The 17083-nt window shown below is 36.5% G+C and overlaps 1 protein-coding gene across 1 annotated transcript; it reads left to right on the plus strand.

Moving 5' to 3' along the window:
* The first annotated feature begins 7146 nt into the window (after positions 1-7146).
* Positions 7147-11826, plus strand: LOC105777698 (probable transcription factor PosF21). Its single transcript, XM_012601076.2, has 5 exons — positions 7147-8234; positions 8822-8954; positions 9114-9198; positions 10742-11110; positions 11552-11826. The coding sequence occupies exons 1-4, from the start codon at positions 7597-7599 to the stop codon at positions 11080-11082; spliced, it is 1197 nt and encodes a 398-aa protein (XP_012456530.1). The 5' UTR covers positions 7147-7596; the 3' UTR covers positions 11083-11110; positions 11552-11826.
* The last annotated feature ends 5257 nt before the right edge of the window (positions 11827-17083 follow it).

Here is a 17083-nt window from a genome sequence, read left to right on the forward strand (position 1 = left end):
GAGCCTTGCTGAAAAAAGCTATCGGTCTGCCTTGCTGTTTTAAAACTGCACCAATGCCAAACCCACTTGCATCTGTGTCAACTGTGAATTCTAACTGGAAGTTAGGAAGCATCAATACCGTTGTAGAACTCAAAGCTTTTTTAAGTGTTTAGAAAGCCTCGGTGGCCTGTTCTGACCAACACCACCCGTTTTTTTAGCAAATCTGTTAAAGGTCTAGCAACCACCCCATGTCCTTTTATAAATCTTCTGTAGTAGCTCATGAGACCAATGAAGCTACGCAACTCTTTAATCGATTGAGGAATAGGCCATGAAGATATGCATTCAACCTTAGTAGAGTCCATAGCAATAGTACCTGCATGTAGGACATGTCCCAAATATTGGATTTGAGGTGAACCAAAACAGCATTTTGTTTTCTTGGCATACAACTGATGTTCTCTAAGGATAAGAAGGACTGACCTCAAGTGTTGTAAATGTTCAGGCCATGAGGTTGAATACACAAGAATGTCATTGAAGAAGACTAACACAAACCTCTTTAACCATGGCTTAAAAATAGAGTTCATGAGAGCTTGAAAACTTGAGGGGGCATTTGTGAGGTCGAATGGCATCACGAGAAATTCATAGTGCCCCTCGTGTGTTCGAAAAGTCGTTTTGTGCACGTCAGGTTCCCACATGCGAATCTGGTGATATCCAGCCCGCAAATCCAGCTTAGAAAAAACTCTAGCTTCCCTTAACTCGTCCAATAACTCCTCGATGACAGATATAGGGAATTTATCCTTAATCGTATGCTGGTTTAGTTGTCTATAGTCTATGCATAACCTCTAACTCCCGTCTTTCTTCTTAACCATGACAATGGGAGATGCAAAAGAGCTTGTGCTGTCGCGAATCGTTCCAGCTTGAAGTATTTCCTTAATAAACCTCTCCATTTCAGTCTTCTGAATTGCTGGATAATGATAGGGTCGAATTTTAATCACGGCTCCCTCATCCTTTAAGGGAATTTTGTGGTAGTGTACCCTTCGAGGAGGTAAACCCTTTGGAACCTAAAAGACATCATCAAATTCCGTCAACAATGTTTGGAGTTGATTCTCAGGATCCTCGACCCCCGTGGATGAGAGCAGTACTTACTTCGGCGAACTCAAAACTGCTGTATAAGGTCCCAGCAACTGTCCCATCATTGCAAAGCATTTTGAATTATTATCTCGAGTTGCTAGTGCACCAGGAATAATGCCTTGAATAATACAGGACTTCCCTTTTAACTGGGACTGCATCGTTAAAGAACTAAAGTTCCATATGATGTCCCCCAATGCCAACAACCACTGTACCCCCAAAACCATGTCACAACCTTTCAATGACAACACCATGAAATCAGTTTCGAACTTGTGATCCTGCACCTCCTATATAACTCCTTTGCACAATCCTCTCGTGAACAGACAACTACCATTCGCTACTGATACTTTTAGTTGCTCTTGGTTTATCACAGGTAACGATAATCTGTTAACCAATCTTGTATCAATAAAATTATGGGTGCTCCCGGAGTCAACTAAGATGATAGCCACACATGATCCAACTCGAGCAGCCACTCTCATAGTGTTATGCCCTTATAGTCCAGTCAGGGCATTCAACGAAATAATAGGAGACTTGAGACCTTCTTCTTAATTACAATTATCCTCTAACTTCTCAGAACATTCCTGAAATTCCTCTACCCCACTATCAGAAAGTGGCTCCAGCAAAAATTGGTACAACTGAGACTTCACACACTTATGCCCCACATGATATTTAGCCCCACACCAAAAACAGAGCCCCTTTTGTTTCCTCTCAGCCATCAGTGTTGGGGATATGGTTTTGGACCCTCATTTTTTGGATGATACATTGTTAATGGATTGTGTCCCAGTCACGATCCTCGTAGGAGAGGAAGAGTATCTTGAAACGATCGACGTGGTGGGTAAAGTTCTAGGTGAACTAACCCCCAAAGCTGAATGTCCCTTTCTCAAGTAGGAAATAATTACTTCTATTTTCCTGGCTAACTGAAAAGCTTCCATCAGTGAAGAAGGTTCAAACAAATCTAAGCAATAACCTATTTCAGCCTTCAAGTTGCTAATAAAGATACTAAGAGCATAGGTCTCAGGAAGATGCAGTTGATTCAGTAACCCTACAAACATATCCTGATATTGCTTAACCGTACCTTGCTGCTTCAGGTTGACCAACTCCCTCATCGGATTCCCGAACTGTCCGAACCCAAAATGATCTTGTAAGCTCTTCAAGTACGCCAGCCACGACAGCATATGCAAGCCTCTATTTCTTTGAGAATAAAAGTGATGCCACTCCAGCGTCCTACCTTCCAGATTCAACATCACAAGGCAGACCTTACTAGCATCTGGTGTACCCTCTGCCTCGAAGTATTACTCCAGTTTGATCCACCATCCCCTGAAGTCAGTACCATCAAACTTTGGGCATTCTAGCTTGCTACATTTCATCGAAGCTTCCGATGTGAGTGGTTGCTCCCTCACATGAACGCTTCCCCCTTCCATAACAAATGGGTCCACCTGGGTGTGGGGCAGATCGGAGTTCTTAGGTAAAAACCCCGAATGAGCCCCCAAGACCCCTTTGTCTACTATAGCATTCACTTGTGAACCCCTCGGTGGTGGTCCAAAGTACTGACCCAACAAGGCTTGCAAATCTCCCTGAAACTCCTCTTTAAACTCCTTCAAGCGAGTTTCAATTTTAGTCTCCAAATGGCCAATTTCTTCTTGGATTTTAGAAATTTCTTGTTACATGCTTCCAACCTCCTTCTGCAAACGGGTCGACACACCATCGCCAGCCATTAAAGGGATCGATTAAGCTCTGATACCTTTGTTAGGGAATAGAAATCGAAAATTTAGGGAAAAGAGAAGAAACGAAAGAGAAAAGAGGATTGCTGAAAACTTCCTTCTGTAATTCGATAACCTCCTCCCATACAACACATGCATGTTTTAAGGGAAAAAATAACAAAACAATGACGTGGCATATTTCAGTTATAACCAAAACACACCATTCCACTAATACCCAAAACTCCCCGTTTTCATTAAACTTAACTAATTTTAACTAATTCTTTCCTGCTATCATTCTAACCCGTAACATGATATTATTGAAAAAGCATGGAAATGATGTTATAGTAGAGTTTTCTTAAATGAGGTATTATGTTCTTGATATATTAGTGAAGGAAATAAGATAAAGTGATGGGAAATATTATACGAGAAAAGGAATAAGGAGTTTTAAACTTAGTAATCAACATATTGCATTAAAATAGTTTTGGACAGCAGTAGTAGTCTAACTTTGAAAAATCACCAAAATTATGGGAATCAAATTAGAATATGAATTATTTATTAAATTAAATCTTAATGAGTCTAGTTTTTCATAAAAGAAACTATGTAAGCAATGGAGTTGTAAATCATGAGATATAATAAATTTTGTGAGATAATGTCAGAATGATTTCGGGTACCCCTGTTCTGACTTTGGAAAATCATCAAAAATTTGATAAAAATAATTAGGGCCTTAAATTTATATGTTTAAATCCTTAATGAGTATATTTTCAATAGAAACAAATGATAACATCATTTGAATCCCGTACGAGAAGATAATTAATTTTTAGTGAAGAAGGGTCGAAACTATCAGACAACAGAATAGGGATGATTTTAAAGAATAAACTGCACTTATTGGCTAAACCATAAATTCTGAAAATTTTATGGTAAGAAGACATGTGAGTCTAGTTTCATAAAAATTTAGCTAATCTTAATTCAGGGTTTCATAGCTCAAGATATAAATAATTTAGTGACTATGACTCAAGTGGACAGTTTTGAATGAACATATAAATAAATAGTAAATTATAGATAATGTTACATATAAGCATGTTATATACATTAAGGATGTGGAATGGAGAGGAGGAGGAGGAAAATATATAATTATTCAACTAGCATGAGTTTTCATTAAAATGGTTAATTTGCATGTTTTAGGTTCGGGACTAAATTGAATAAAAGTAAAATTTTAAGGGTAAATTTGTAAAATGTCAAAAAGTGACCAAATTGCATGAAATGAATTGTTTTATTATTTAAATTAATAAATTGAATGAAATATTAATTTAGATCAAGATTGGGTGGAAATTCGAGGAAAATAAAAAATTACCAAAATGTCCCTAAATTTTGGTATTTCTGCCATTTAGCCTGGTAAGTTCGTATGAACTATATTATGTATAATTTTAATTAAAGTGAATGTTATTTGGTGATGAATATTATATAAATATGTATTTTATTATTGGAATTGAATTATTATTGGTAATATGTATAATTATTAGATGCATTGAAATGATTATCAGAAGCTTGATTGGGTTGGAAGCTTGTCGGAGATATATCACACTATCCATTGGTTCTATCGGTAATTTTGGATGATTTGATTTTGGTTATAGTGGCATGTATAAGTTAAATTGGCCAACGTTAGCTCATTAATGTTTTAATTTTGATTGGTTATAAATATTAATGCTTGATGAAATGAAATGTCTGTAAATTAATTTGTAAACTTTGGTAATGCTCTATAACCCTATTCTGGCGATGGATACGGGTTAGAGGTGTTACAGAAATAACCTAAAATAAGGATGTCTTATTAATAGTGTAATTAAAAAACCGAAAATCTTAATCTTTAACTGATTTTTTAAAACCATATATGTCAAAACTAAACAGAAATAATGTAATGATTCAAGGCCAAATCATTAGCAAACACATGTATTCATAATTTTGTCATAGACAAAACATCAAAGCGATTCAGGCATATACGTGTATTCAAAATCAAATAGAAAAATTTACCTGCATATACCGTGTAAATCCAAATTGTATTTATGATTAAACATAGATTTGCATGAATACTTGAAAAATATTTTCAAGCCAATAAATCTCAAAAGCAAAATTATAATAATTGACTTATCCGTAATTCATACAATAAAACCATATCATTATAATTTAACCAAATATTTAAAACAATAAAATATCAAAACCTAATATTATAGAACTAAACTTAAACCAAATTCTTTAAATATATATTATGGTTGACATAAGATTACATCAAACAAAAAAATTGAACATATATCCATATAAAAATAACACCTTTAACGAATGTTCATCAAACCAATGTGACGAAAGTTCATAACCATAACAATAATCCAAAACTATATTGAATCAAAAACACACACACATATATATATATGTATGTATTTTACCTAAATATAATAATCAAAACCATAAAACTCGTGACATTGAATACCAAAATTTATAACTACTAAATTAAATTTATTCATTCTTTAACTTTGCCATAAAAAAACGTGGTATCCAAATTCCAAAATAAAAATAAAAAATTACTTGACATTTATTCTTTCTTATTTATCTATATATAAAATGTATGGCATTAAAGAACAAAATTAACACCAAAGCAACACTGTTGAAACATAGATGATTTATTCATAATTGAAATTCAATTACCGGGCTTCAATTCGAATATTAGCAGAATTTAATTGCGTTAAGGTGTAAAACATAAGTCTATAAAATTTACCCTGAAACGCAAACATCAACATCGACTTTTAACAAAACTTTAATTCTAAAAATATAAATAAACTATAATTTGATTCACACAACAATTTCCTCAAAACCAAATTCATAAAAAAATTTATAACCCTAAAATTTCAACATAAATCCTCATAAACATCATCACTTGCCCAATGTCTATTTCAAACCCTAAAATATTTACTATAAATTTAAAAGATTTAAGGTTTATAATCGAAATATTAAATTCATAAAATCTGAAAAATAACCAATCCAAAAATAATAGAGAAAATCAATTTGTTCTCAATGATTCAACATGACGAGGCTCGGATGCCACTTGTTAGAATCGTAAATAATATCTAATATAAAATTAGAACTGTAAACCAGGATCTGTCATGTCAAATCATCAAGAACAAAACTAGATGAGAAAGTGTACTTGAATTCATCGATTTCTTAAAATCTACGGATCTTGAGGTTTTGATCTTCCAAATTAACACACAAGTAATGTAGAGAAGGTGACTCTCTCCATTCTAAAGATGGAATACTAGAAAAGTTATCTTGTGTGTAATTTGGGGACTATAACCTTAATATCTAATCAGCCCATCATCACTTAGAAATTAGTTACTAGAGTATCTACACATATTGACTCATACTTTATTTAATAATTAAAGCCCAATAAACCATAACCAAATTAGATCGCTTTTAATTTGGGCTAACCTATTATGATAATAAATAATAACATGTAATTACCCTTATTATATATGTAATATCCATATTTTCCAACATGAAATATAGACATTTTAGTCATTGCACGTTAACCTTGTCGTTAATGGAATGATGTTGCATTAAATCAATTATCAAATTAAATTAAAAAGCTAAACAAGAATGAGTAGAAGTGAAAAATTGATTTTGCTTTTACCCCAAAATTGTTTTTGATTCTATTTGTTTTTTTGTACATAATTGTTGTGTTTAAATTATTCATAGCTTGGTCCACATCGGTCACCATTAAACCATATTCTTCTATTCGTTTTCAAGACTAGTAAGCCTTTTAATTTGATTTAATGCCACATAAACTACCGTTAAGCCACGATATTCCATTAACAGAAAAGTTAAACGTGTAGGGACTAAAATGTTAACTTTTCAAACATAAAAAATTAAAATATTTATTTAAATAATAAAAAAACTAAAATCAACTATACAAAAACTTACATTAAAGTTCAACCAAAATTTTAATAAGTATAACAGTTAGGAATGTGACATAAACCTAGTATACGTTATACAGAATTAAATATCATATGCAATACTTGAATTAAAATTTTTGGGGCGTATCTAATCCCAAAGGATCATGCTCAATTGCTCATATGTACACACTAATCACACCCAAATAAGTCCCATTTTTTTATATTTACCCGCGCTTATCTAATTCAACATCCACACTCGGCAACAGTTTTCCCCAGCATAAACAACATTGTACCTCTGGACACCCTAGTAATTGTGTACTTTGTTCAGGATATTTTCTGTCCGAAATGTACAATACATCGAACACTAATTTCAGCCAGCAACTGTTTATAAAAATGGCAGGAAATTTATCAACTAAGAGTCAAGTCTCTCAGATCTCTCATTCTCTAGGAAATGTATTTTCCTTCCTGTTCCTTTCCGGCCATATTATTGATTTCCTTCAATTTGATTCCTTTTATGTAAAAAGCTGGTCGTCCATTCCTCCCATTTTCTTTTCCTGTATTTTAACTGATTTCTTCTTTTCCTTCATTTAGTTTGAAGATCTTGAGTTGGATTTCTTTTTCCCCTCAAAATATTCCTTTTTCATTTTCTAAACAAATTTCTTAGCCTGTTTTTACTTTATTTTTACGCATTTCCCTTTTAATTGCTATTTCCATTTGTTTTTACACTTATTCCCCCCCCCTGTAGTATTTGATCTTTGTTCTCCTTTGGGTTTTACTTCGGAAAATCTAAAGATTAGACTTGAATTTTAGTTCCTTTTTTTAGGAAAAAAATCTGGCAATATTATATTTTTCCTCAAATGGAAAAGGATAAATCCCCTGGCTTACTGCCAACGTCAGGTCGATTTTCGGGTTTTTCATCTTCTGGAATTGCTCCAAACAATTTCAATCCGAAAACCGAAACGGGTACTTTCGGTCAAACTTCGGAAAACAATCATTTCAGTCATGATATTAGGAAAATGCCTGATAATCCACCAAAGAAATTAGGCCACCGCCGTGCCCATTCCGAAATACTTACTCTTCCTGATGATATTAGCTTCGACAGTGATACCGGCATCGTCGGGGCAGCCGACGGGCCTTCGTATTCGGACGAAGCAGAGGAGGATTTGTTTTCTATGTATCTCGATATGGATAAGTTCAATTCTTCTTCTGCCACCTCCACGTGTCAGGTTGGCGAGTCGTCCGAAGCGGCTGCTCCGGTGGCTGTCCCAGCGAAGTCGGGTTTGTCGTCTGGGGAAAATATTAGTAATGGTATTGCGTCTTCAATGAAGCCTAGAGTAAGGCATCAACATAGCCAGTCGATGGATGGCTCGACGAGTATTAAGCCGGAAATGCTTATGTCTGGTTCGGAAGAGGTTTCACCTGCTGATTCTAAGAAATCTATGTCCGCTGCTAACCTTGCTGAGCTTGCTCTTATTGATCCCAAGCGTGCTAAGAGGTTCTTATTTTTTATTTTTATTCATTTCAATTTCTTTGATATGCTAAGTATTTGATTATGAATTAAGTTAAAAAGATTCATGATAAAAGTAGGTTGGGATTTTATTCTTTTCCTGTAGTTTTCTTTTTATGAGTTTGGCTTTTAGATTTTGGATTGTAGGTGTGATCGAACTCTTGACTGGACATAGAGATATGGGTGTGTTGCGTGTTAGTGAAGGAATCGAGCATCGTGCTCCCCTAGAATGTTACTAATTTTTTAATTAGTCGGCATAAATTCAAGTATTAAGCCTCCTGTTGTAAGTTTGAGACCATTTCCATAAGGATAAGATGGCAGAGAGACAATGAAACTGTGTTCTAAGTTGAAACTAGCTTAGAACTAGTGCAATTGCCTATGTTTTAGTTGTTGTTTTTTTTGTCTCATGTTTGTGCCTCTTGATAAATTTTCATTCTGTCCTGTTCTTCCCCTCTCACTCAGACAATCTTCCTCTTGCCATTTGATTTCTTCTCTTCCCAAACAGGAACGGATGTTGTTACCCTGATATGTTTTGTCCTTTGATGCCATCTTTTCTTGTCTTTGGCATGTAATAGGGTCTGGGCGAATAGGCAATCCGCTGCTAGGTCAAAGGAAAGGAAGATGAGATATATAGCCGAGCTTGAGCGGAAAGTACAGACACTTCAAACAGAAGCAACATCACTCTCTGCCCAGCTTACTCTAGTACAGGTAATTTCATCCGCCCAGCACCTTCTATTCTTTTGTTTCCTATACCAGTGTCCAGATTCAAGGGTCTGTTTTCATTTTCTTTTACTTTTATGTTTCTTTTCTTTTATTCATTTAGATCTAATTATTCATTTGATTCTTCTCATGGTAACTTATGAGCAGAGAGACACCAATGGTTTGACTGCTGAAAATAGTGAGTTGAAACTGCGCTTGCAAGCAATGGAGCAACAAGTTCACTTGCAAGACGGTGAGCACCTCTCAAAAACTTTTCGGCTAAACCAATATCCTTGCTTTATTGATCTATTATTATATTATCATTATTATTATTGGAAAGACATTATGGACTGTATGATATCTATTGATGGTTTGAAAGATTTTACATGTGATAATTTGGTTGAATGGGGACTGATATAGTAAATTAGATTGAAGCTGCAATGAGTTCGATATGCGTTCTTCACATATACTTACCGTTCTAGACATTTAATAGCAGGGGTGCTGTGTGTATGAAGGCAGGGAGAGAGATCTGCACCTTAGTCTTTATTGTCATAAGCTTGAGCTGGGGTTGGTCCAAATACTGGTACAATTGGCATCTGGTTCCTGAGATGCTACCCGTTGTTTCAATGTCCTGTTATTTTGTCTTAAGGTCATTATACACTGATATGGATCTTATACTTTAGGAAAGAAATAGTATTTCCGGGAACTTCTTACTGCTAATTTATCATCATAAGAGTGCAATATGTTGTTTCTCAGACTTGAAAATGCTGTGGAAGCAACAATTTTACCCCTAGGAGATACAGCATTTGAGCATATGTTAGAAAATGTCCTTTGGTGATAGGATTTCCGATGCTGTTATAAGCGATAATTGAATGGTAGGTTTATATATATGCTTAACTTGTTGTTCGGAGTTAACTGTGATTTCCTGTACGACAAAGAGTTGGAACTAATATGATTGAATTAGCAGTTTATAGTATCTCTTACTTTTTCTTCCTAAATATAGAAAGGTTCATTACTGTAATAAGTAAATAATTGTTATTTTGGCATTGTTCCAACTATATCTTAAATTCCTTTAAGAACTTGTGCTGCTTTTTCCATCAGCTATATAATTGAGAGAAATGGCTAAGATTCGAGATTTTGTAACCATTAGTATGGATGTGAGGTTGGTGGTTGTAGTGCAATACTATTTTGTTTTGGTTAGACTAGAAAAACCTGTATGCAATTGGTTATGGTTGGGAATAGGGTTTGGGGCTTTCGGGATACCGGGGATTGGTGTAAATGCCACAGGAAGATAATAAGATATAATGCAATTTAGTTGGTTTTTATTACTTTATTAGTGATAGTATGCTTGTAGCGGTAAGGAGTTGTCCTTTTTAACTTTGGGTTATTGTAAAACGTTAACTAATGAGCTACATGTGGACAGTTTGGAGATTGATTAGATAAGTTATTAACCCGATGATGGAAATACTTGATCTCATTCCTTGTTTAGTCAAGCTTCAGCTCTTTCATTTCAAGTGTGATAACAAGAGTTCTCTTAATATATTGATGTTATATTAATCTTGTGGTATACCCTACCAGAAATGTCGACCTTTTGTGGACTGCTTGTAGATATGAGTTTTACTTACAGTTGAGAGTGTAAAGAGGTTATTCATTAGCTCAATGTTACTGTATGGCTCTCAAAGTAGGTTTTCAACTTTTGGTTTGCAAATTAGTTAGGCTGCACCTCAATCATATTTGAGCTTTTCTGATTGTTGCTAATATTTATTATATTTTCTCCCTTTGTTGTTGTTCGATAGCATTAAATGATGCAATGAAAGAGGAAATCCAGCATCTGAAGATGCTGACTGTTCAGCCTATGCCGAATGGTGGAGGAATGATGAACTTTGCATCTTTTGGAGCTAGTCAGCAGTACTACCCAAATAACCATGCCAAGCATACTCTTCTGGCAGCACAGCAGTTCCAGCAACTTCAGCTTCACTCACAGAAGCATCAGCATCAGCATCAGCATCAGTTTGCACCAAATCAACTGCATCATCAACAGGAGCAAACAGGGGAGATGAGAGCTAGAGGTTCAATGCCTTCCCCCAACCAGAAAGATTCTTCATCAGATGTAAATTCAACCGCGTCAAAGGATTAAGGACTGAGAGACCTATAGGACTGCAGAGGTATTTATGGGAGTTTCCCATTGTTTGAAATCTTGGTTACACTCCATTGTTCATTAAGACCCATTCTTTTTCATTTGTTCTTTCACTTACCCTTTTTCTTTACTCATTTCTACTCAACATTTATTGAGCTAAGATATAATATCATCCAGTTTAGTTTTTGTTTTACGGAGTTGTCCAATTTTGATCCATTCCATTTCTTATATCGCCAGGCTGAGCTGTTGATGCCATAGATAGGTATGAGCTTGTCGTATGAGTTTTATGAATGTCACGGAAGTCTGTTTTGTTCATATTAGTGGTCCTTTATGATTGTTTCAGAAATTGGTGTTACAGTGGGGAGCTGCTTTTATTCAGTTGTTTAAAACTGCCTTTGATAAGTAATATATTTTTGGCACTTGTTTTTGAGTTACTACTTCAATGGCATGTTTGTTTTTGATGTCGCAGATAAGGTGTTATCCTTTAAACTCTGGTGTTTGGTACCATAAGCTGCCGGTCGTTCAGCCTATACGTTCTAATTGAGGTAAACCAAAATGATACAGGTACTGTATGCTTTTTTTTTTTTTTTTTTTTTGGTTTTTACCGACATGTATCATTATTGATCGATGTTAATTAGTATTGGTGCATATAAATTTGTTTTCTTAAAGAACTTTCAAAATATATATATTCATTAAATTAAGTTATTGAACTTAATTAATTATAATTTACTGTATTTTCAATAACTTTGGATATATTTTTTGAAAGTATATTTTATTAAAACATTAGGAAATCTTACATGTAATTTCAAAAAGTAGTTGAAAATTGTGGATTGTAATCTGCTGGTAAAGAATTTTTTTTTATCATTCTTGTTCATTTTGTTGTTTATGTTCGGATATCGTGAAAATTCGAATCTGTGTGTTTTTTAGAATGCAATATTTCTTACCATTACACCCAATATTTGTTGGTGGCAATAAAGAATTGAGTAAGAGTGAAATATGCAGCTTAATTCACAATTTGGCACTTGGTGGTGTCAATGAAGAACGCTTGTATTATAACGTCTCAGTTTTACGTATTCTATCAGTAAGCAACCTGTGATGGAAAGTTAGAATTGATAATTTATACGAAAGTTAACAAACATTGAAATTTGAAATTAAAGGCAAACCTCCTTAATATCAGATACAAAGCATATTTCGACCTTTCTTTAGCCAAACATTTCGAGGTTACATCACAGCAATTAAATCAGATTTTCAGTAACATATATGCATAAAGCATACACGAATGATTGTATACAGAAGTTTAGAAAAAGCATACTAATGGTACGATTGTTGACAGAAGAGAGAGAAGAGACAATAGAGGGAAAAGACAGAATTGAGAGAAATCAGAGGAAGTAACCTGGCTCAATAGCATTCATTTTTGCATAATTGCCTTTGGTCCTTGTCATCGAATATAAAGGAAAGGAAAATCTAAGGAAATACAACTTTAAAAGTTGGTTAAAACAAATGGTAAATTAAACAGTAATTAATGAAGCTAAACATCTCGTTTAACTAAACCCTTCTACGCATCGTTTCATTAATTTTTTCTTCCAAAACGTTTTGTTTTGTCATGGTTTAATTCTAGCTCGTGACAAATACCCTCTGCTTGAAAGGATCCTTGACCTTAAGGATCAAGGTGCGGGAACTTCTCCTTGAGCTGTTGGAAGGGTTTCTATGTAGCATCTTTTGGGAATGAGTGTGCCTATTCCACCAAAACCTCGGTGACCACAACGTTGCCCTTTTTCACCATTCTTCCTTTTAAGATCTTAGCATGTTCCTTAGCCCAAGTTCCCTGTTCATCGATGACTGGTAAGTGAGCCTAAACAGGAGTTGTACCAACATGCCTTTTCAGCTGTGAGACATGGAAGGTGGGGTGCACACAAGATCCTTGAGGAAGTTTGAGCATGTAAGCCACTTTTTCGACCTTATCTTCCACTTTGAAAGGCCTAAAAAACTCGGGAGCTAGCTTCTGATTCAGGATTCTCCTCACTAAATGTTGTCTATAGGGTTGGAGTTTCAAGTAAACAAAGTACCCTACCTCAAACTACCTCTCTGTTCGGTGCTTGTCAGCTTGTTGTTTCATTCAATCTTGGGATCTCTTCAAGTGAAACTGTAACAACTTCCTAGGAGCCTCTGTTTGTAGTTCCCTATCCACAATAGCTACCAGGGATGTTCTAGCCAAGTATGGTAAATGGAGGGGAGGGTTTTGCCCATACAAAGCCTCGTATAGTGTGACTTGGATGTTGAGTGGAATGTGGTGTCGTACCACCACTCGGCCAAGAGGAGCCATCTCTGCCAGTCTTGTGGCCTCTCTCTTGTCATGCACCTCAAGTATCCTTCAAGGCACTTGTTCACAACCTCAGTTTGTCCATCTGTCTCTAGGTGGTAGGTAGTGGACAAATGTACCTTGGTGCCCACCCTTTTGAAAAGATCTTGCCAGAAGTTACTAACAAAGACTTTATCCCTATTAGAAATGATCGAGTTTGGCATCCCCTACAACTTATACACATTATCCATGAAGTTTTGAGCTACAACTACAACAGTAAAAGGGGTGTGCCATTGCTACAAAATGAGCATACTTGGTGAGACGGCCAACTACTAAAAAAATAACAGTTTTACCTTTCAAGTTTGAGAGTCTTTTAATGAAGTCCATGGAGATGAAAGACCAAGCACGGTCTGGGATTGGAAGTGGTTGCAAAAGGACAGGAGATGCCACTGTTTCTGACTTACATCTTTGGCATGTAGAACACTCCCTCACCCACTTATTGACATCAGTGGTTAAGCCTTTCCAATACAAAAGGCTTGCCAGCCTCTTTCTATTAGCATGTACCCTTGAATGTCCTCCTAAGGTGCTTGCGTGGAAGAGCTGAAACAGTTCTTGTTTGAGACCAACAACATTCCCTACCACAATCTTCCCCTTTCTTCTAAGAAATCTACCATCCCATGAGTACTTAGGGTGGTTGGAGCCTTGCTGCTGAACTTCTGAACAGAGTTTCTGAACCTTAGAATCCACTAAGTAAGATGCTTGCACCTTGGATAATAGATTAGAACTGATGGTGCTTCCAGTGAGCTGTAGATATTGCCCTTCCTTCAAGTCTTGCTTCCTTGATAGAGCATCTGCTGCTAGGTTGCCAGACCCTTTCTTATAGACCACCTCATAGTCATAATCGAGCATTTTTGCTACCCACTTTTGCTATAAAGGGTTGACTGTCATTTGATTAGCTGAAAACCTTAAGCTTTGGTGGTCAGTCCTGATTTTAAAGTGCTTTCTCACTAGGTATGAATGCCATTTCCTTACAGCCAAGAGCACATCAAGCATTTCTTTTTCATATATGGAAAGGGCTTGATGCCTTATTCCCAACCCTTTGCTAAAGTAGGCTACTGGCTTCCCTTGTTGTTGAAGGACCGCCCCCACCCTATATCCTGAAGCATTAGTGTCCACATAGAATTCCAGGCCAAAGTCAAGGAGAGTCAAGACAAGTGTTGAGCATAGGGCCTATTTCAAGTGTTCAAAAGCAGCAGTGGCTTGTTCATACCATCCCCAAACATCTTTCTTAAGTAAGCCGATGAGAGGTCTTGCAATGGCACCATAATTTCTGATAAACCTCCTATAGTACCATGAAAGTCCAAGGAAGCCCCTTAACTCTTTGATGAAAGTAGGAATAGGCCAAGTTGCCACACTTTCTACCTTAGTTTTGTCCATAGGAATAATCACCTTGGTGATGATATACCCCAAATACTTCACTTGCTTAGTCCCAAATGAGCATTTGCTCTTCTTAACAAAGAGCTGATGTTGTCTTAACAGTGTAAAAACTTCCTTTAGGTGGCTTAAGTGATGTAACCAAGTGGGAGAATATACAAGAATATCATCAATAAACAAAAGTACTATCTTCCTTAGTAGTCGTTTGAAGATGATGTTCATTAATCCTTGAAAGGTAGAGGGGGCATTAGTGAGCCTAACGGGCATTACTAAGAACTCATAGTGGCCCTCATGTATTTTGAAAGCTGTCTTGGGAATTTCAGCTTCATGCATTCTAATTTGGTGATATCCTGATTTCAAATCTAGTTTAGAGAAGATCCTAGCTTGTCCAAGTTCATCTAGCAGCTCTTCGATGATGGGAATGGAGAATCGATCTTTGACTGTTAATTGGTTAATGTGTCTTTAATCAACACAGAGCCTCTATGAATCATCTTTTTTCTTGACTATTACTGCTGGTGAAGCAAAAGGGCTGGAGCTGTCCTTTATTATCCTAACATTAAGCATCTCTTTAACCAATTTTTCAAGCTCAAATTTCTGGATCATAGGGTACTTATAAGGCCGTACTTTGAAAACTGCCCCTTCATCTTTAAGGGCTATATTATGGTCTTGAAGCCTTGTAAGGGGTAGGCCAGAGATAGTCTGAAAAATATCCTTGAACTTACTAAGGAGCAACTATAGGTCCTCTGGCACTGACTACACTAAGACTTGTTGACAGTGTCACTTGTTCCATATTGGTCAGAACTAAGGCACAAGGGTCCAATTCACTTTCTACCAAGGAAAAACACTTTGCTGACTGTCCCTGACTTAACATTTCAATATTACCAAGTATAATGCCCTTGATAATACAAGGGGTTTCTTTTGATGTGAATTGCATGGTCATGGAGTTGAAGTTCGAATTTATGGATCACATGGAGAGCAATCATTGTATCCTGAGAACCACATCACATCCCTTAAGAGGTAAAACCATAAAGTCAGCAGTGAAGCTAACCCCTTGAACCTCCCAAGCTACCTCTTTACAAACACCAGTAGTAAACATATGTCTTCCATCAACTACAGTGACCCTCATTTGCTGTTGCTGCCCTACTGGTAAAGACAACCTGGACACCAACTTGGAGTCTAGGATATTGTGTGTACTCCTCGAGTCCACCAAGAAAATAACAATATCTACCTCAATCTTTGCCTCGAATCTCATAGTGTGGGGACCTTGAGACCCTTTTATTGCATGCAAGGACAACATATGACCTTGTGCTTGCTCCCTTTCAGTAGGAAGATCTTCTAGTTGATCTGAGCATTCTTGAAACTCCTTAACATCCTCTTCACTAGGTGAATCTAGCAACAACTGATAGAGTTGGCTTTTAACACATTTGTGGCCAGTGTGATACTTAGCTCCACACCAGAACAAAGGCCCTTTTGTTTCCTTTTTGCCATTAGTGTAGGGCTTACCCCTTTGGAGGGTGCTTTAGAGGTTACATTTCCTCCTGAGGGTGGGTGAACAAAAGTACTCGACTGGTTGGAGACAACAGTTTGGGAAGAGACCACAGTATACTAATTTGGATTGAACCTCGTGACAATGGTAGTTCCTACTAAAATTCCTTTTCTTGGAAAAGTTTTAAGGATACCTTCCACCTGTTGAACAATATGGAATCCTTCTACCAAGGATTGAGGTCTAAACAAATATAGGTATTGTCTTATGTCTTTTTTCAAGTTACAAATGTAAATGCTAAGAGCATATGATCCAGACAATTGAAATTGGTTTAACAGACTTACAAATTGGTCATAATACTACTCCACTGAACCTTTCTATTTCAAGGTCACCAACTCGGCCATTGAATCCTTGAAAATTCTTGTTCCAAAGTGCTTCCTCAAAGCGTGGGCATAACAGACCCAGTCCAACAAGGGAAGACCCCAATGCTTTTGGGCGTAGAAGTGCTGCTAGTATAGGGCATGACCCTCAAGATGAAGCATCACTGTTCCCACATTGTCACTATTAGGTACCCCTTCTACAACAAAGTATTGTTCCAGTTTCAACCACCAACCTCAAAAATTCATGCCATCGAAACGTGGGCAATCCAACCTGTAAGTACGCTCTTGAAGGGCCTTGATTTTTTGTAGGTTGGGACCTGACTACCCCACAGTCTATGGGGGAACATCGGAACCGTCCTTGGCTGGAAACCTAGGGGGTGGTCCTCCAAGGACCCCCTTTCCTTT

Source organism: Gossypium raimondii, chromosome 10 (genome assembly GCF_025698545.1).
Source record: "Gossypium raimondii isolate GPD5lz chromosome 10, ASM2569854v1, whole genome shotgun sequence".
Lineage (NCBI taxonomy): Eukaryota > Viridiplantae > Streptophyta > Magnoliopsida > Malvales > Malvaceae > Gossypium > Gossypium raimondii.